The sequence below is a fragment of the Heterocephalus glaber genome, unplaced genomic scaffold, assembly GCF_053883595.1.
Source record: "Heterocephalus glaber isolate CG9 unplaced genomic scaffold, H.glaber_assembly_v1.0 deba00001542, whole genome shotgun sequence".
NCBI lineage: Eukaryota > Metazoa > Chordata > Mammalia > Rodentia > Bathyergidae > Heterocephalus > Heterocephalus glaber.
The window spans coordinates 148920-169785 of record NW_028258335.1 but is presented as its reverse complement, the minus strand read 5'-3'; the positions used below and the strand labels follow the sequence as shown (position 1 = coordinate 169785).

General features: G+C 44.6%; 2 protein-coding genes and 1 pseudogene across 9 annotated transcripts in view; 2 read left to right on the top strand and 1 right to left on the bottom strand.

Annotated features, from left to right (window-relative positions):
* The window catches only part of Ccdc125 (coiled-coil domain containing 125), a 37496-nt gene extending 25975 nt beyond the window's left edge, over positions 1–11521 (top strand). For all 6 annotated transcript variants that reach the window (XM_087189484.1, XM_087189482.1, XM_087189485.1 and 3 more), the window contains 3 exons: positions 234–408; positions 8907–9037; positions 10029–11521. In XM_087189484.1, coding sequence (XP_087045610.1) covers positions 234–408; positions 8907–9037; positions 10029–10337 — 615 coding nt within the window. In that variant the 3' untranslated portion in view covers positions 10338–11521. The remainder of the gene's footprint in view (positions 1–233; positions 409–8906; positions 9038–10028) is intronic.
* Cdk7 (cyclin dependent kinase 7) overlaps positions 5772–20866 on the bottom strand; it is a 67602-nt gene continuing 52507 nt past the window's right edge. For 2 of the 3 annotated variants that reach the window (XM_087189487.1, XM_087189489.1), the window contains one exon: positions 17062–18023. In XM_087189487.1, the coding sequence (XP_087045613.1) occupies positions 17926–18023 (98 nt within the window). In that variant the 3' untranslated portion in view covers positions 17062–17925. Of the gene's footprint in view, positions 7844–17061; positions 18024–20866 lie in introns of those variants that run through there. The other variant, XM_087189488.1, reaches the window with a different exon arrangement.
* Positions 12766–16970, top strand: LOC101702333 (plakophilin-4 pseudogene; annotated as a pseudogene).

Below are 20866 nucleotides of genomic sequence, written 5' to 3'. Positions count from 1 at the left end.
TATCTCGGGAGTGAGACAGTCAGGCTGTTAGCAGGCAGGGGGGAAACTGCTAGTGATCCGAGGCAGGGTGGGCGGCTAGAACTGTTGGCACTGATGAACCTAAGTGATAGAGCAGAGCAAGCCCAGCAGCAGTCGGCATGAGGCGGGGAGACCGACATGCTCATCGACGCGGCATTCAGGCAGAAATGGTTTGGTTTACCTCTGACGCCTCCCAAACTTTCTTTCAAAACCAGATGGAACTTTTGCAGAAGAGTAGAGAAGAAGCTTACATCATGGCAGATGCGTTCCGAATTGCATTTGAGCAACAGTTAATGAGGAAAAATGACCAGGCCCTGAGATTGACACAAATGAATGAAATTTGTAAAAAAGCAAAAAACCGGATAAGCTGGAAGCCCCTTACAGCGGACGGTAACTATGAATCATAATGGCAATAACCAGAAGTAATTTTAGTTGTTGGAGCACAGTCAGTCTAGTGTAGGGGGTAGAACTGAAATTTCACACACAGCTGACTTGTTTAAAAACTTACAAACTATTGAAAAGAGAGTCGCCAGCTGTTACATATGTAGAGGAGCCAGTGGGATCAACAGAGTCAAAAAGCAACAAGAGAATCCCTTTCAAGTATTCTTCTATTTCATTTATATAAAACTATATTTAATGGAAAATACTTTTCATAAAAATGTTATGATTAAATGGAAACTGCAAAGAAGAAAATTCTATTGAAAATGACATTTAGGAACCAGGGATATAGTTCAGTGGCACAGTGCCCATCTCGAAAGCACAAGATTGTGAGTTTGATCCCTGGTACCTAAAAAAAAAGAAAGAAAATGACATTTAGGGGGCTGGGGATGTAGCTCAGTGCACCATGCCTGCCTGGCAAGTGTGAGGTCCTGAGTTTGACTCCCAATATCAAAAAAAAAAAAAAAAAAAACACGGAAGAAAGAAAGAAAATGACATTTAAAGTCAACATTAGATATATTCATTTAATTAAAATTCTTTGAAATATGTAGTTTGTAAGAAACATTTAGGGGCGGGGCCAGGGATTTAGCTCAGTGGTTCCGCCGCTTGCCTCACAAGCACAAGGACCTGAGTTCGATCCCCGGTACCAAAAACAAAAAAAAGAAACATTTAGGGGTAGTAGAAAAAATACTTTTAATTTCAAAAAAAATTTTATTGGCATATATTTGCAGTACATGATTACTTTCATTGTGTGAGTTGGTACATGTACATAACACATCTTAATTCTTTTTACTTCCCCTTCCCTTCTTCAAAGAATAAGCTTAAGTTGGACAAATAAAATGTTCTCATAATAAATAAAACAAGTTTAGATTTAGGTGTTGGTTCATGAGCCCATCAAAAGTACATGGCCATACAGGAGCAAATTGCCCTGGACCTGTGCCTGAGTAGGGGGCAGAGAGGGCAGGTGCTGCTGGCCTACAAAGCTGCTGCCTAAGTTCCAGACCTGCAGCCACATGAGCCTCTGGGGATGGGACAGCAAGGCTGGGTGCTGGACCCCAAGTCACACAGGGGTTGCGATTCGGGTTCTTGTCTTCCTCCCACTCCCTGCCAGCCTTCTCTACTTAATGTTTTTTATCCAGGTAGAGATGGCATAAACAAGCTCATGGAAATAGTATCTAAAAACAAAACATCCATATTCAAATGTCTAAGCAGGGAGCTCTGGCTTTTAGTGGGCAACGCTAAATAACATAAGGATATGGGGTGGAGGGAGGGCAGGGCAGAGCTGGCCTAGCCCTATAGGGAAGCTAGTTTGGTATCAAGCAGAGATACCTTCTGTTCCACGTTTTATTTGGCCAACACTGGAAGATCTCTCATTACGATCCTATTTTAGCTCTCTCAAAGGCCCCGACTCAGGGCTTACAAGGTCAGCACAGCAGAAGCTCCAAGCTAGAGGTGAGCCGCAGGTGTCATCCTGACAGGAGATGAGACCCACCAGGCCTGCTTTACTCCCTAACACTACGTGCTGTGTTATACCTAGAGACAAGGGCTGATGTCCTACATAAAATGCTCACAGGCTCTATTCGGATTGGAGAATTTTTTTTTTAAGCCCACAGTTGAGATGAATATAGTAGAAACTGACAGCTGCCTCTCAATTTTGTTAGGCACATGGTAGTAACTAAAAGGACTACATTTCCCAGACTCCTTGCAGCTAGGTATGACCATTTTACGACTGAATTCCTGGGTAGAATCCTCAAGTCTGGGAAAGGGACATGTCTCTCCTTTACCTAACTGGAGTGTAGGTGTGGCACCCAGTCATCTCGGACCACAAGGACAAGACCAACATGTGAGATGGCAGAGCAACAAGGTAGCAGGAGCCTGGGTCTCTGGTCAGCCTCACACACCACTTCATACCAGCCCACTTCAACACCATTACCTAAGAGAAATAAACCTCTCTTATTTTCTTATTTAAGCAAAAAAAAAAAAACGTACATGGCCAGGGCCAGGGATTTACCTCAGTGGTTCCAGCGCCTGCTGCGCATGCTCAAGGTCCCGAGTTTGATTCTTGGTACCAAAAAAAAAAAAGTACATGGCTATACTTGAGTAGTATTCTACTAATGTAGACAAAGTATATAAAAATGGCATGAGAGGATAGTTACCTTTGAAGTAGATGTTCCAAAATAAACAAAGGAGCCGTTATTTTAGAAGTTTCAGTTTCTCTAAGTAGTCAGTATCAATTTTCACTTATCAGTATTATTCAGTAGAATTCATACTGCTTTAAAATGACAATTATATGAAATTATTTTTCTGAGAGTTGTGGTGCAGGGCTGTAATCTCAGCACTCTGGGAGGCTGAGGCAGGTGGGTCACAAGTTCGAGCCCAACCTGTGCAATTTAGTGAGACCCTCTCTCAAAGTAATTTTTTTAAAAAGGGCTGGGGATGTAGCTCATTACAAAGGCCCTAGGTTCAGTTCACGCTACTGAAAAAACCAAAGTTATGAAATTATTTATCAGTCAAGAAGGATTAAAGTAGTTTAACTCACATTCAGATGAACTTCAGGATTAATAACCACCTTATTAAAAATGAAACCATCAATATAGGTGTCAATTGTATTTGAAATATTTCTTTCCAATAATCTATATTAATAATAGTATATAATCCAATTGTAAATTTTAGCTTCATTGATTTCCCCTAATATGGGATAATTAAAATATAAGTAGTAAATTGGAACTGTGAAAGCAGTAAAAACAAATCATAAAAGTTCTCTTTTTTGTTTTTTGAGATAGGGTCTTGCTATGTAGTTTTGGCTGGCCTTGAACTTGTGGTGATCCTCCTGCCTCAGTCTCCTGAGTGTAGGGATTACAGGTGTGCACCACTATGCCCACAAAAGCTCTAACTTTAAGAGTGGTTATTAGGGCAAAAAGGGAAAATGTAATGTTTTATAACTTTCATTCCCAAAACGGCATTCACATTGTCCTGAAATTAAATCCTAAAAGTGTCTTCTGATGTAAGATTTTCAGAGCCCATTGGGAAAATAAATGGCTCAACAATAATTTATAATAAATACAAAATCGGTATTTATGTAACTGTCTTCCATAGTAATTCCCTTGATAGAAGCGGAAGGTGGGTGATTTCGCCAGGGGAAAAAAGCTAGCATGGTCCACGCAGGAAGCGGTGGTGACCCTAAGGATCCCGCCCTGCCAGACAGCACTCCGAGGTCTTCGGAAGTCTCCTCCCCAGCCCGGCCCTGGGTCGGAGCTGGACTGGTTTGCCCAGGTACCCTGTGTGGACAGCTCTGGTGGGCTGTGTTGTCAGCTGAAGGCGGATCCCTTTGGAAATCAGAGCTCACCACGGGTTTATTTATTTTTTTGGTATCGGAGATCAAACTCAGGACCTTGCACTTGCCAGGCAGGTGCTGTGCTGCTGAGCTAAATCCCCGGCCCGATCACGGGTTTATTTTGATGGAGGTGGAGGGAAGAGAGGCGGGAGAAGAAAAGGAGGGCTAGCAAGGTCAAAGGAATCTTTGGAAAGCGTGTTCCATTCTGACCTCGGGGAGAAGGACCCCACGCTGCAGTGAGAGGCTATGTAGACAAGGCTTTTTAATTTTTAAAAAAATTTTCACCGGTTAAAAATTGGTTATACAGACTACTGGGTTTCATTCTGGCCGATTCATACATGTACATAACATACTTTGATCATCTTCACGCCTCCCCTGCTCCTCCAGTTCACATTCTTTGGAGGGGGTTTCAATGCGTGTATTTTGCTCATATCCACTCCCTCCATGGCCGGTCATTGCTCCCTCCCTTCCCTTTTATTTCCTCCCTCTTGTCTCATAGTCTCCCTGCTGCTTTCTTGCCATCATTTTAGATTCCACATACTAGAGAGAACATTTAATATCTGTCTTTCTGAATGTGACTTGTTTTGCTCAACATGATGGTCTCCAGATCTACCCATTTTCCTGTGAACTCCAGAATTTTGTTCTTCCTTCGGGCTGAATAATACCCCATTGTGTATACCTACCACATTTTCTTTGTCCTTCTTCTGTTCATGGGCATCTAGGCTGGTTCCATATCTTGATTATTGTGAATTGCACCAAAATAAACACGAGTGTGCAGGTATCCTTATAGTACGGTGACTTTGAGTGTGTATGTGTGCATGTGTGTGTATGTGGAAGTCATATCACTGGATCAAAAGGTGGCTGTAGTTTTAGTTTTAGGTGTTTTTTTTGGTTTTTTTTAGTACCGGGGATCAAACTCAGGACCTTGCGCTTGCGAGGCAGGTGGAACCACTGAACTAAATCCCGGTCCCTGTAGTTTTAGTTTTTTGAGGAACCTCCATACTGAATTCCACAGTGGCTGTACTAATTTACATTCCCACCAGCAGTGTTGAAGGGTTCTCTTACATCCTCATCAGCATTTTTTTTTGCATTTTTGAGGATAGCCTTTCTGACTGGGGATGAGATGGAATCTCAATGTTGGTTTTTTGTTTTTTGGGGTTTTTTTGGTACCCGGAATTGAACTTAGGGCCTTGAACTTGCTAGGCAAGCACTGTACTGCTGAGCTACATCCCCACCCTCAATGTAGTTTTGATCTGCATTTCTCTAATGGCTAAAGATACTGAACATTTTTTTTTTTGGTACTGGGGATCCAACTCGGGTCCTTGTGCTTGCACAGCAGGCAGCGAAACCACTGAGCTAAATTCCCAGCCCTTGAACATTTTTTTCATATACTTATTGGCCATTTATACTTTAACAGTATATTTTGCAATATGTAATTTGGAGAATTGCGTATTTGGAGAATGTATATACACATTTTGGAGAATTGATATATACACATATCGAACCTTAGTTTTTACTTCCCCTTCCCAGCATGCCATGTACTTCTTTTGAGCAATATCTGTTCAGTCCACTTGCCCACTTATTGTTAAGCTGTATTTTTTGAGAGAGGGTCTTGATATGTGGTTCAGGCTGGCCTCGAACTCACTATGTAGCTCAGGCTGGCCTCCAACTCATTGTGATCCTCCTGCCTCAGCCTCCGGAGTGCTGGGATCACAGGTGTGCACCACGTGTGGCTTGCTATTTGATTTTTTTTTTTTTTAGGGGGATATCAGGGATCTAATTCGGCACCTTCTGCTTGATAGGCAGGCGGTGGAACCACTGAGCTAAATCCCCAGCCCTGCTATTTGATTTTTTTGATGTTAAGTTTTTTGAGCTTTTTATATGTTTTAGATATTAATCCTGTGGGGAGAATAGCTCCTAGTCTATAGGCTGTCTCTTCAGTTAGTTGATTCCCTTAGAAACTTTTTAATTTGAGGTTGTCTTATTTGTTTGGTTTTTTTTTTTGGTACCGGGGATCTAACATGCTTGCAAGGCAGGCACCCGAACCACTGAGCTAAATCCCCGGCCCTTTATTTTTCTTTTGAGGTTGTCTTATTTGTTGATTCTTATTATTATATTCTGTGCTATTGGTGTCCTATCCAGGAAGTCTTTACCCATGCCTAAGGCTTCAAGTGTTTCCCCTATGTTTTCCTTTAGCAGTTTCAAAGTTTGAGGTCTTGAGGGAGGGAGGGAAGATAAGATGTGTTATGTGTATGGACCAACTCCCCATGATGAATGTAGTCACTGTGTACTGAAAGCATGTACTAGTAAAAAGAAAGCAAAGTTAGAGGCCATATACCTAGGTATTTGGTCCATTTTGAGTTGATTTTGTACAGGGTGAGGGAAAGGGATCTAGTTTCAGTCTTCTTCATGGATATCCAGTTTTTCAAGCAGCATTTGTTAAAAGAGTCCATCTTCTCCAACTTGATATTGGTTTCTTTGTCCAGAATCAGATGGCTCTAGTTTCATGGGTTTGTTTCCATGTCCTCTATTCTGTTCCACTGGTTCATGTGTGTTTTTGTGTCAATGCCATGCTGTTTTTGTTCCTGTGGCTTTGCAGGATGATTTGAAATTAGGTATTGTTTCTAGCCTTGCTCTTTTTGTTTTTTTGAGACAGGGCCTCACTTTGTAGTTCAAACTGGCCTTGAACTCATTATGTAGCCTAGTTTGGCCTTGAACTCACTGTGATCCTCCTGCCTCAGCCTCCCCAGTGCTGGGATTTCAGGGGTGTGCTGTCACACCCACCTAAGTGTTTGTTTTAGATTCTAGAATTCTTGTCTTTCTCAGCAGAAGGGATAGGAAAAACACAAGTGTCTTTTCTGCTCTCACATCCCACTCACCACAACTTCTGACACAAGATGGGGGAGAGCCCCTATACAGCAAACAACCAGTTCTCCTTTGGACACCACCCAGCTGGCTTAGCTCAACCCTGAAATTTCCCCCTGTAGTCAGATCCCATGGTTTAAAAGCTGTCTTGTAAGAAGGCCTGCACTTCTGAGGGCAGCCAAAAGTAGTATGGTGTCACCTACCTGACCAAACTGGAGGACCTGTGGCCCCTCCTCCAGCTTTGCTAGGATGGCTCAGAAGACTCAGGGAAACACATTCACTGGTACATGGTACAGGATGTCACGAAGGATGCAGATGAAGAGCCAGGTGGGCTAAATCCAGGCCACTGGTGATCTGCTCAACCTCCAGCCCTTCTCCCCTCCAAGATCATCACTAGAACCCAAGATGCTCTTTCCCCGGGAGATTCCAGGAGATTTAGGAGCTGTGTCAGATACTCCTGTCACTCAGGAAATTACAGCACAGCAGTCTTAGGAGTTGTCTTAGGAACCTGGGTCAAAGACCAACTATTAGAATAAAAGTTTCTCCTCATAAGGGTTTTTATCTTTTATCTAGAAGGGTTTTAGGAGCTTTGGGTCAGGAACCAGGGCACAGAGACCATTTTATCTTTCTTCTGTCACAGTATCATACTCAGCTACTGACAAACCTGAAGAATTTACCACAGAAAACGTGATTCTAGAGGTGCACCTCCCATGCCTTGTGTTTCAGTATGGCCCTGGGAGAGACTGCAGGAATTGGAGCTGACACAAGCTGGGGGTGTGGCTCAGTGGTAGAGTGTATGTTGAGCATGCACAAGGTCCTAGGTTCAATCCCCAGCACCATAAGATAATTGAGTCACTTCTTAAAGCTTTTACAAGTCCATGCTCAATAGCTCTAAATTTCTAGGTGACAGGATTTTGACTCCTTTCAACAATCTGAAGAAGTGTGGGGTGATTGTTATAGGTTATTTTATGTTTCAGAACACTTGTAAGAACTTTGCTTTTGCTGTGGCAGCTCAGGTTTTCAGAGCTGTTACAAGCATATTCTTCTTTTAGATGTAGCATAAAGACAGGTTCACTTATCATCAGAGTTCATCAGCTTCTCTGGCTTTTCCTTGCAGTCCGAGCCCAAGGCACTGTGGTCTGTTAGGATTGGGTAGGGAGGAGGTTGGCCCTCATATGCTCTAGTTGTCTGTAAGATCAATTATGAACTATTACAAATCATTTTCAAAATTTCCTTCATATAATTTCACATTTTTTACCTTCTACAAATTATCTTGCTTCTATACATGAAGGTCAGTATATGGATGTCACATTGTAGAGTATTAATACTATGCCACAACTGTTTTTTTCATTGTGATAAAGTATGCAAGGGGCCAGGGATTTAGCTCAGTGGTTCCGGCACCTGCCTCGCAAGCGCAAGGACCCGAGTTTGATCCCCGGTACCAAAAAACAAAGAAAGTGCGTCGATAAAAGTATGCAAGAAGTTCACCATTTGAACTGTTCTTCAGTGGCATCAGGTATCCACACAGCTGTGTAACCACCACTGTCCAGCTCCGGGAGAGAAACTCTGTATACTAGAGAGCGACTCCCTGCTCCTGACAGCTCAGGGGTTTAGAATTCCATGGCATAGGCACCCTGAGAAGCAGGTAATAGTATTTTCATTTTAGAGGAAAAGAAAATGAAGCTAGGAAAGCTCATCTAGAACCTAGTATGGGGCTCTGAGTCAGGGTGCATGGTTCAGATGCCTCTGTGGCCTGAGACATTTCTGTTGGGTATACGTGGTCTTTTCAAATAATGTGGGTTAGTGGGTCACATTTAAAATTGGGAGATTTCACATACAAATCTGGATTTCTGGCTGTTCCCAAAGTCCGTGACTCAGTGACCCAACTGCATTCTCACATAGCCACAAGGTGGCCCTAAAGAGGGCTGTGCTGTAAGGCAGGGTAGAGCCTTGGGTCTGACACAGCGGCCCTGTCTATCACCTGCATGTCCCCTTCGGCTCTGTGCTGTCTGCTCTCCTGTCTGAGTGTCTCCTGAGAGGACAACCCTGGGCTGATTAGGAGTCCACCAGCCTTGTCCATAGTTACCTCTTTTCTGGAAGTCATCACTGAAAGGATTGTTGTCTCGGCTGGACTTTCTGGGTTTTTTTTTTGGTATCGAGGATCGAACTCGGGTCCTTGAGCTTGCTAGGCAGGTGGTGAAACCACTGAGCTAAATCCCCGGCCCTTAGTTGGATTTTCATGTTGTTTTAGGACATCAACCACAAAGGAGTAAGAAGACGTTAGGGCAGAAACTGCTGGGTATGCTGCCTTCAGAAAACAGTTCTAAGAGGCCTGAAGACCAGGATAATCCTCAAGAAGTCTTTAAGATGCTCATAGATTTGGTTAGTACCTTTGCTTTGTCTTTGTTAAAGATTGGGATTAATCTGTTTCCTACTCATTTGGCATTTTTTTCTTTGTACTGCCTCTGATGCCCTCACCCAGCTGGGGCACCATTCTCCAATCCATGGTGGTCCTCTCCTCACACTCCCGGCATGCTTTTCCCACGTCTCTGCCCACGCTCCTCTCCTGTCAGGGCTTCGCTCCACCTCCGAAGGCTCCCGTAACAGTCCAGCCAACTGCATTACACAGACAGTTTGGGCCAAGACCCACTGTTACTCAGGCATCTGAGTCAAGGCGCAGCACCACACCAGGTCCTTTCATCATCAACAAACACACCCTGAACTCAAGTCTTGTAATCATCACTCGGTAGATGCCTCAACTGAACTGAGACCCTCGCTCAGGTGTTTTGAACATACTTAACTCTAAAGACTGTTAGTAACTTCACCATTCCCTTAGAAATAAGTGCATGCAGGGAGATATTATATATATATATATTTCCCCTCTAGATCTAGACTTATAAAATTTTCAGCAAAAATAATGCCATCTTCTGTTTTTTTCTCTTAAAAACAAATCCTTTTGGGAGTGGTGGCACATGCCTGTAATCCCAGCACTCAGGAGGCTGAGGCAGGAGGATCACTGCAAATTTGAGGCCAGCATGGGCTGTGTAGTGAGTTCAAGGCCAGCCTAAACTACACAGTGAGACCCTGTCTCAAAAAACAAAAACAAAAAAATCCTGAATTAGGGCCGGGGATTTAACTCAGCGCCGTTGCCTGCCTCGCCTCGAAAGTGCAAAGTCCTGAGTTTGATCCGTGGTACCAAAAAAAAAAATCCTTAATTAAGTGAAGCATAATGTTTGGGAATTAGATGACAATTCATGTCAATGACTTTACAGATGCAGGGTTGACTATTTTGATAAAATGCTGCTACTCCTCTTCTGAATATATTCTGTGGCTTGTGGACTAATGAGTACCTTTTAAATTTCTGTGCATGCAGTTGAATGATAAAGAAGAAGCGCTGGCTCATCAGAGAAAAGTTAGTTACATGCTTGCTCGAGCACTGGAAGACAAAGACATGGCCACAAAAGAAAATAAAGACAAAAGTCCTACAAACGAGAACTTTCCAATCAAAAAGGCCTGGCGTAAATCTTCAGAATTCTCTGTCTTGTGTGATCCTGTACATTTAAGTGTCCAAACTTTTAATTCTGTGGGCTGTGCTTGTTCAGTCCAGCACCCTCAAACAGATCCAAACTACACAAGAACTCTTAAAAGATCCTCTTCTTTGCCATCAAGTATCATATTTTGAACACAGATCAACTGCTTGGAATCAGAACTGAGAGCTTTTTACATCAAGAGTCTTTGGGGCTGGGCCATAGCTCCATGGTACTGTGCCTGCCTAGCATGTGTCAGGCCCTGGGTTCCATGCCCAGCACCAAGAGACTTTGAAAAGGGACTGTGTAGATGTTGATACCTCTTGAGAAGCTGTGTGTGTCCCAGGATTTTTTAATTTTAGGAGTTTAATCAAGCTTTTTCTACATTGTCTACAAAAAATTTTTCTGAAAAAAATTTCTGCAGTCATTTTATTTATAAATTACATTATTATATTTTATGAAGTTTTCAGTGTCTCCCAACATCTTATAAGCAAATTATTTGGGGGAAGACCAAGATTATAGTATTTAATACACTGACTATAGGAATCTTAGATCAGCTAAATCAACAATATAACAGTGTATATTAATGTTTTAAAAAGTAATGCCTAAAGGGCTAGGCATGGTGGCACACACCTATAAGCCCAGCACTTGGGAGGCTAAGGCAGGAAGATCACCATGAGTTGGGGAGGACAGCTTGGGCTACAACAGTGAGTTCAAGGCATCTGAACTACATAGCAAGACTCTGTCTCAAAAAAAAAAATTCTTTTTCTTAATTCAATTAAAAGTTAAGATGTTGGGGACTGGGGATTTAGCTCAGTGGTTCTGGCGCCTACCTCGAAAGCACACGGTCCCAAGTTCAATCCCCGGTACCAAAAAAAAGTTAAGATGTTGGGACTGTGGCAGAAGCATATTCAGTCACTGCCAATTACTTTCATGCATTGTTAGGAGGTGATTTTTTTTTTTTTTTTTGCATAGCCACTATTTATTGGGTTCATAGGAGGTATCAGATGACTTAAGAGGGTGGTGATAATCCTAAATTCATGAGAATCTTGTAAATGGAGGGAGTATCAGATAGGAGGTGACATTTTTTATAAGCAACCTGAAGCCGGGTATGGTGGCACATGCCTTTAATCCCAGGACTCTGGAGGCTGAGGCAAGAAGATTGCCATACCACATAGTTTAAGGCCAGTTAAACTACATAGCAAGACCCCGCCTCAAAAAGTCAAATAAACAGGGCTGGGCCGGGGATTTAGCTCAGTGTTTCCCGAGCCTGCCTCAAAAGCGAAAGGTCCCGAGTTCGATCCCTGGTACCAAAAAAAAAAAAAAAAAAATCAAATAAACAACCTGCACAGACTTGGATCCCAAGGCACAAGGTACTTAACAGCTCTCTCTCTCCTTAAACCCTGTGAGCTGGATGACAGGCCAGGAAGTGGTCTTGGGGACCTGAAAGGCCTGAAGCAACACATCCAGTCAGGGCCTCAGGCAAAATTCACTCAAGGGTTTATGGTTTTAGTTCCTGTGTGATTTTATGAAAACCAAGATCTGGATGTCAGATAAAAGTTTACTGGGAGTCACTGGAAACTGGCATAAACACTGCAATTTTCCAGGCACAAGGTATTTTATTAAGTGTGATGTGTCACAACGCTTCAGTCATAGCCAAGTGGGGTCCCTGCTGACCCTAAGCTGAGTTTGTGCAGGTGTAGCTGTGCTCTGTGATGTCTACAAACAGTGAAATTGCCCAGCTGTGCATGTGTCAGATTGTGGCCCCATCAAGTGACACAGGACTGTACTCCCTTGTTATAGAACACTGAGAATTAAAAAGAATACTTTAAAAAAGCACTAAGAGGGGGCTGGGGATTTAGCCCAGTGGTTCTGCCGCCTGCCCTGCAAGTGCAAGGACCTGAGTTCGATCCCTCGTACCAAAAAAAAGCACTAAGAGGGAAGCTCTTACTTCATGGTATAGTTTAAGTGACTCAGAAGTTTCCACTGTTGAATTTAGGTTTATGGACATCATAATCTTATTTGAAAGTCACTCTATTAGGCCAGATAGAGAAGAAACTGAAGTCATATGAATGCATTTATGCAACTTGCCTCCGAAGCCAAAGCATATAATCAAGCATGAGGACATACACAGGGGAATCAAAACACTGAGGCGTCTTCACAGATTTCCCCTAAATTCAAAATAAGTATCTGGTATTTCCATATTTCCTTTTCTATATGTTTTTTTTTTCCTATATGTTTTATATAATCACTATAGTTCACAATAACTATTAAGAGTCATCTAATTCACAAGGGAAATAGTGACTGGAAAATTATGTAGTATTTCCCAAGATTTTGGAGCACTTACTAACATCTTGCTAAACTAGTATTAGAAAATACTCCTCCGGGGGCTGTCCGGGCAGGCGGGCTGGCGGCTGGGCGGGCGACGGTGGCGGCCTGTGGGCAGTAGAGGGGGCTCTGGGGCTGAGTCCGCGTCGACGCCGGCCGCGGAGGCGGCACCATGGGCACGGAGTAGAGGCGCAAGTTGGCCCCCGCCGCCGCCCCCGCCCCCGGGGGAGGGGGCGGGCGAGGGCCGGGCAGCCGCTCTGCAGCCACACTTTAATTTTTTCGGCTGCCGCAGCGGCGACCCCACAGCGGCATGGATGTCCCTGATCCCAGGAGTCATGACGGCCGCTGCCTAAGCTGAAAAGAGGAATGCCAACTCCTGAGCAAGCCTCACTGGCGGAGGAGGGGCAACCACAGACCCACCAGGAAGCTGCCTCCACTGGCCCAGGCATGGAACCCGAGACCACAGCCACCACTGTTCTAGCTTCCGTGAAGGAGCAGGAGCTTCAGTTTCAAAACGACTCACCCGAGAACTGGAAGTGGAAAGGCAGATTGTTGCCAGTCAACTAGAAAGATGTAGGCTTGGAGCAGAATCACCAAGCATCGCCAGCAACAGCTCAACTGAGAAGTCATTTCCTTGGAGACCAACAGATGTGCCAAATACTGGCGTAAGCAGACCTAGAGTTTGTGACGCTGTCCATCCCAACAACTATCTCATCAGGGCGGAGCCAGAACAAGGGACCCTCTATTCCCCAGAACAGACATCTCTCCATGAAAGCGAGGGATCACTGGATAACTCAAGAAGCTCAACGCAAATGAATTCTTATTCCAAATGAATTCTTATTCCGATAGTGGATATCAGGAAGCGGGAAGTTTCCACAACAACCAGAACGTTAGCAAGACAGATAATAGACAGCACCATTCTTTCATAGGATCAACCACTAATCATTTGGTGAGGAGTTCCAGAGCTGAAGGACAAACACCGGTTCAGCCATCAGTAGCCAGTCGGGCCATGAGAAGAGTTAGTTCAGTTCCATCTAGAGCACAGTCTCCTTCAAGGGGGTCACTGAGAGCTTCTGTGGGTAGTGGATTTGGCTCTCCATCAGTGACCGACTCCAGACCTCTGAACCCCAGCACATATTCCTCCACCACCTTACCTGCTCAGCGGGCAGCCTCTCCGTACTCACAGAGACCCGCCTCCCCAACAGCTGTGCGGTGGATTGGGTCAGTCACCTCCCGACAGACCTCCAATCCCAACGGACCAACCCCTCAGTACCAAACCATCACCAGAGTGGGGTCACCACTGACCCTGACAGATGCACAGACTCGAGTAGTTTCCCCATCCCAAGGCCAGGTGGGGTCGTCGTCTCCCAAACGCTCAGGGATAACTGCCGTACCACAGCATCTGGGACCTTCCCTGCAAAGGACTGTTCATGACATGGAGCAATCTGGACAGCAGCAGTATGACATTTACGAAAGGATGGTTCCACCTCGGCCAGACAGTTTGACGGGATTACGGAGTTCCTATGCGAGTCAGCACAGTCAGCGTGGGAAAGACCTTTGTTCAGCTGTGTCTCCCGACTTGCACATCACTCCTATATATGAAGGGAGGACTTTTTATAGCCCAGTGTACCGCAGTCCAAACCATGGAACCGTGGAGCTCCAAGGATCACAGACAGCATTGTATCGCACCGGCTCAGTAGGTGTTGGAAATCTACAAAGGACATCCAGTCGACGAAGTACCCTTACATACCAAAGAAATAATTATGCTCTGAACACATCAGCTACCTACGCGGACCCTTACAGGCCAATACAGTACCGAGTACAAGGGTGCAATTATCACAGACTTCAGCATGCAGCACGTGCTGATGATGGCACCACTAGGTCCCCATTGATAGACAGCATTCAGAAAGACCCCAGGGAATTTGCCTGGCGTGATCCCGTGTTGCCTGAAGTCATTCACATGCTGCAGCACCAGTTTCCCTCAGTCCAGGCAAACGCAGCAGCCTACCTGCAACACCTGTGCTTCGGCAACAACAAAGTGAAGATGGAGGTGTATAGGCTAGGGGGCATCAAGCATCTGGTTGATCTTTTGGACCACAGAGTTTTGGAAGTTCAGAAGAATGCTTGTGGTGCCCTTCGAAACCTTGTTTTTGGCAAGTCTACAGATGAAAATAAAATAGCAATGAAGAATGTTGGTGGGATACCTGCCTTGTTACGACTGTTGAGAAAATCTATTGATGCAGAAGTAAGGGAGCTTGTTACAGGAGTTCTCTGGAATTTATCCTCATGTGATGCCGTAAAGATGACAATCATTCGAGATGCTCTCTCAACCTTAACAAACACTGTGATTGTCCCACATTCTGGGTGGAATAACTCTTCTTTTGATGATGATCATAAAATTAAATTTCAGACTTCAGTAGTTCTGCGTAACACGACAGGCTGCCTGAGGAACCTCAGTTCTGCAGGGGAAGCCCGGAGGCAAATGCGATCCTGTGAGGGGCTGGTAGACTCGCTGCTGTATGTGATCCACACGTGTGTGAATACATCTGACTATGACAGCAAGACAGTGGAGAACTGCGTGTGCACCCTGAGGAACTTGTCCTATCGGCTGGAACTGGAGGTCCCACAGGCCCGGCTGCTTGAACTGAACGAACTGGATGACTTACTAGGAAAAGAGTCTCCCAGCAAAGACTCTGAGCCAAGCTGCTGGGGGGAAAAGAAGAAAAAGAGAAAGAGAACTCCACAAGAGGATCAATGGGATGGAGTTGGTCCTATCCCAGGACTGTCAAAGTCCCCCAAAGGGGTTGAGATGTTGTGGCATCCATCGGTGGTAAAACCATATCTGACTCTTCTAGCAGAAAGCTCTAACCCAGCCACCTTGGAAGGCTCCGCTGGATCTCTCCAGAACCTCTCTGCCGGAAATTGGAAGTTTGCAGCGTACATCCGGGCAGCTGTCCGAAAAGAAAAAGGGCTCCCCATCCTTGTTGAACTTCTGAGGATGGATAACGATAGAGCTGTCTCTTCTGTGGCAACTGCCTTGAGGAATATGGCTCTAGATGTCCGCAACAAGGAGCTCATAGGTAAATACGCCATGCGAGACCTGGTCAACCGGCTCCCTGGTGGCAACGGCCCCAGCATACTGTCCGACGAGACGATGGTGGCCATCTGCTGTGCTCTGCACGAGGTGACGAGCAAAAACATGGAGAATGCAAAAGCCTTGGCTGACTCGGGAGGCATAGAGAAGCTGGTGAACATAACCAAAGGCAGAGGTGACAGATCCTCTCTGAAAGTGGTGAAGGCAGCAGCCCAGGTCTTGAATACATTATGGCAATATCGGGACCTCCGGAGCATTTATAAAAAGGGTGGGTGGAATCAGAACCATTTTATTACACCTGTGTCAATGTTAGAGCGAGACCGATTCAAATCACACCCTTCCTTGTCCACTACCAACCAACAGATGTCACCCATCATTCAGTCAGGCTCCAGCAAACCTTCACCAATTTACATCAGTTCCTATTCCTCACCAGCAAGAGAACGAAATAGATGGCTACAGCATCAACAGCTCTATTATAGTCAAGATGACTCCAACAGAAAGAACTCTGATGCATACAGATTGTATTTGCAGTCTCCTCATAGCTATGAAGATCCTTATTTTGATGACCGAGTTCACTTTCCAGCTTCTACTGATTACTCAACACAGTATGGACTGAAATCAACCACAAATTACGTAGACTTTTATTCCACTAAACGACCTTCCTATAGAGCAGAACAGTACCCAGGGTCCCGACTCATGGGTGTAGCGTCAAGATGGTTGCTCGACAGAGGAACTTTCTTTCTAACCTTGTTTGGATGGAGAGGAAAAGTCCGTCATGCTGATCTGAAGATGAAATGAAAAGGAATGAGGGAAGAGCATATTTTTTTTTCATTTTGAGGAATTTTCAGGGAAGTAAGAAAACTTTTGGGAGAGGACTTTCTAAGCTCTGTTTGGGTGTTAGATCTAATTACTTGTAGATTCTATAGTCTGGTGAAGGTGTGGGTGATGTGACGAGAGGTTTGAGAAATGGGTGAAATGAGATGGGGAATGTGTAGGTCGAATCAAATTAAAGATGATTTTTTTAATGTGAATAAAGTTATGTTCTGATAGTTTGTACAGAAAAAAATAAAATGGATGCCCTTCATGTTTTATTGCTATTACTAAATGTCAAGATTGTATGCTATTATGTCTTGTAAATTTCTTTTGTTGGTGTAAATATGAAAATGCCACATTGGTTAAGTGCCATCATTTGTAATGCAGTGTGTCATTTGAAAAGAGATTTGAAGAAATGGACAGCTTAAAAATGGGAAACCCAAGGAAGTGTTAACAATTAAAAACAAACCATGACATCTTCTGTTTCACAATGAACAGTGTACTTTGGAAGCACAAAGTCCGGTCTGATACAGCAGCACCATGCCCATTACCTGCCTCTTTCATGGGACACTTCACTGCCATTTTCTATGCACATGAAAGAAAAATAAATGTGGAAATCTCAAAAAAAAAAAAAAAGAAAAGAAAAGAAAAGAAAATACTCCTCTGAAGTCGTATTTATTTCTATTTGAGTTATTAGTCTTATCTTTTAAAAACAATACAAGGGGTGGGGATTTAGCTCAGTGGTGCCACACCTGCCTGACATGCGAAAGGTCCTGAGTTCGATTCCTTGTACTGTGGGAAAAAAAAATACAAACAGCAGAGTGTGTAGCACATGCCAGGGAGGCTGACCCAGGAGGATGGCAAGTCTGAGAACAGCCTGTGCAATCTAGTAAGACCTCCTCTCAAGGGATGTAGCTCATTTGTAGAGTGGTCCTGGTTTCAATCTCAGTATCAGAAAAACCAAGCAAACCATACAAGTGTCACAAAAGCCACTCTATGAGGTTATTCACCGCAGCATAGTTTGTACAAGTATAAAAATGGGGAAGTTAGGCCAGAAATGTATGTCGATATCATGAAATCACTGAAAACAGTGAAGAACATCCACAAATACCTCCATGAAACAGCGCCACAAATGAAAACCAAGCAGTATGCGTCCACACTCTTGTTCAGGGCAGACACTTGTGTGTTGATATATCAGGCACATACATGTACAGAGATCAGCAGATCACACACCAAACGTTCTGGTGGTGTGATGCATAACGGGAGGGAGCTTTTACTATCTCTATTTCTCTACTAGAAGAATTTAAGATTTTTTTTTTGCTACTGGGGATCAAATTTGGGACCTTGTGCTTGTTAGGCAGGCGGCAGAACCACTGAGCTAAAACCCCAGCCCTTACTGAGACAAGGTCTTGCTGTGCAGTTCAGGATAGCCTTAGAACTTACCATATAGCCCAGGCTGGCCTTAAACTTTCGGAGATCCTCCTGCCTCAGCCTTGCCAATGCTGGGATTACAGACATGCAACACTTTGCCCTGCTTCTGCCTCTTGTATGCTGGCTTCTGGCTTCATACTTCCTCCTGGATGCTCCTTGCCAGGCTGCAAGAAGGCTAAGGCACACCAAGAGCCCATGTGTTGGTTCTCTGGACAGAAGCCCAGCAGAGCGCCCAGCCAACAGCTGGCATCAACCACGAGGCCTGTGAGTGAGGCACCTGGTATACCTCATTCAGTGACTCCTTCAAATAAGGGATTTTAAAGATGTCATTAAAGTCCTAAATGGGATTAGCTTAATATGTAGAAAACCCCATCAGGGAGGGTTTTTTGTTTTTGTTTTTTTAAAGCAGAGTTCTCTCTCTTTTTAGGTAGCAGATGAGGAAATGAGGCAGTTGGGAAGCACAAGGGGGACTGAATGCTCTGTTGCTGGCTTGCAGATGGTGAGAGACAAAGACATGTAAACTGCCTTAACAAGCTTAGGGAGCTGCGTGTAATGGTGCATGCCTGTTAATTCCAGCTAGTCAGGAGGCTGAGGCAGGAAGAACCCATGTTCCAGTCCAACCTGGGTAACTTTCTGAGAACCCGTGTTCTTAAAAAAGGGGGGGCCAGGGCCAGGGATTTAGCTCAGTGGTTCCGCCGCCTGCCTTTAAAGCGAAAGGTCCTGAGTTCAATCCCCAGTACCAAAAATAAATAAATAAATAAATAAATAAATAAATAAATAAATAAAAGGGAAGGGAAGGGGGCCATGGGCCGAGGATTTAGCTCAGGGTTTCCACGCCTGCTATGCAAGTGCAAAGACCTGAGTTTGATCCCTGGTACCAAAAAAAAAAAGGGGGGCGGGGCCTGGGGATTTAACTCAGTGGTTCCTTGGCATGCCTCCCAAGCACAAGGTCCTGAGTTTGAGCCCCGGTACCAAAAACAATTAAGGGGCCAGGGATTTAGCTCAGTGGCTCCACACCTGCCTCACAAGTGCAAGGTTATGAGTTTGATCCCTGGTATGGGGGGAGGGGCGGGGGGAGACTAGGGTTGTAGATGGGTGGTAGAGTGCAAGCACAAGGCTCTGGGTTCAATCCCCACTAGTGGGGGGAAAAAGCTGAGGGAAGCTTTAGGTCAACAGACCGCTCAAAACTGTAAGAACTGCATGAGCCTGGCAGCAGATTCTTTACTCAGCCCTTAGCTTCCTAGCTCCTGCTCTATATTCCAGTCCCTTGGCCCAAGCCGGCCTCATCACTTTTTCCCTTACTCTTCTTTGTCCAGTTCATCTCGTTTCCCTTTGGGGTTGCTGTAGGTGATCTGGAAGTCTGCTTTTGAGGCTTGTTTACATGTCTTCTCACTTCGACAGGGGTGGGGGTGGGGTGGGGTGCTGCTACTGGTGCCCACGTGGCTCACCTTCTCTGTGCTGGGAGTGGTGCTACGGCGGCCTGGAAGCCTCCTCCTCTGTGCTAGGTGCAGAGTTACGGCAGCCCCTTCTTTGTCCAGTTCAGTAAGGAGCTAATGCTAACTGCTTTTCTGGCTCTTCACTTCTTTCTGAGGGCCCCCAGGCCAAGTGAAACTTATGTAATTACACAGATGTGTTTATTGTCTCTAATCTACTTCATGGGATTCTTACTCTTGAACCAATGGGACCCTAAGAGAATGGATGTGGTTGCTCCTACAGCCTCTAGATAAAGCCCATCTGACCCACACCGTGGTCAGCATAAACAGCGGAGACCTGCCTGACACCTGATATAAGAGCTTCGAGCTAAGCAATGGATTACCTTATGCTGCTTTACTGATAGCCATTTTTACTCAGCAAAGGAGAAACACAGTGCATAGAGAGAACATGTGTAAATAGGGTTGTATCCACAAGACGCTATATATATTACATGGCAATTTAAACAAATCAACTAGATTTGTATGCATTAATGTGGAAGAAACTAGTTTCGAGAAAGCAGGGCTGGGGATTTAGATCAGTTGTTCCGCCACCTGCTTCACAAGCACAAGGTCCTGAGTTCGAACCCCAGTACAAAAAAAAAAAGTAAAAAAATCACATTATGAAATACAGTCTCATCTTATACAATTTTGAGCAACAAACCATGGCTGTGCATAGTTATTATTATTCACATTCTACATGCACTCTAATCAAACATACTTGCTGGGGTGCAGCTCACTGGTAAGGTGCTTGCCTAGCAGGAGCAAGGAAGGCCCTGGGCTGGATCCCTAGCACCACAACAAACAAACAACAAACCCCACCCACAATACAACATAAAGTCACAGAAGGGAACACATTAATTTCTGAGCATTATTTTTCTTGGATGAGTGAAAAGGAAAAAAAAAAAAAGGATTGGAATAAAGTATTAAGGAGGCCTCACTTTCACCTCTAGTTTTTTTAGTGTATTAATAGGTGTTAAGTCTGGGTTGTAAAGGTATTTGGTTTCTTTGAGATAAGCTCTCACTATGTAGCCCAGGCTGGCCTTGAATTCTTTTTTTTTTTAATTGGTACCAGGGATCGAACTCAGGACCTTGCCCTTGTGAGGCAGGTGGCAGAACCACTGAGCTAAATCCCGGGCCAATGGCCTTGAATTCCCAGTGATCCTCCTGCCTCAGCCTCCTAAATACTGGGATTATAGGTATATGGCATCACAGTCAGCTCTTTTCTTTTTGAGGCAGAGTCCCACTGCCCAGGATGTCCCTGAACTTTCAACATGCCTGCCTCAGCCTCCTGAGTGCTGGATTACAAGTGTGCACCACTACACCTGGCTATATTCCTTCCTATTATCTTTCTTCCCTCCCTCCTTTCCTTCCTTCCTTCCTAAAGCTGAGGACTGAACTCAGGGCCCTGGCACTAAGCTACATCTCTAGTTCTTTTTTCAGTTTTGATTTTGAGACAGGTTCATACTAAGTCACACAGTTGCCCACGCTGGGGTCCAACTTTCCATCCTCCTGCCTCAGGCTCCTAGGGTGCTAGGATCACAAGTGT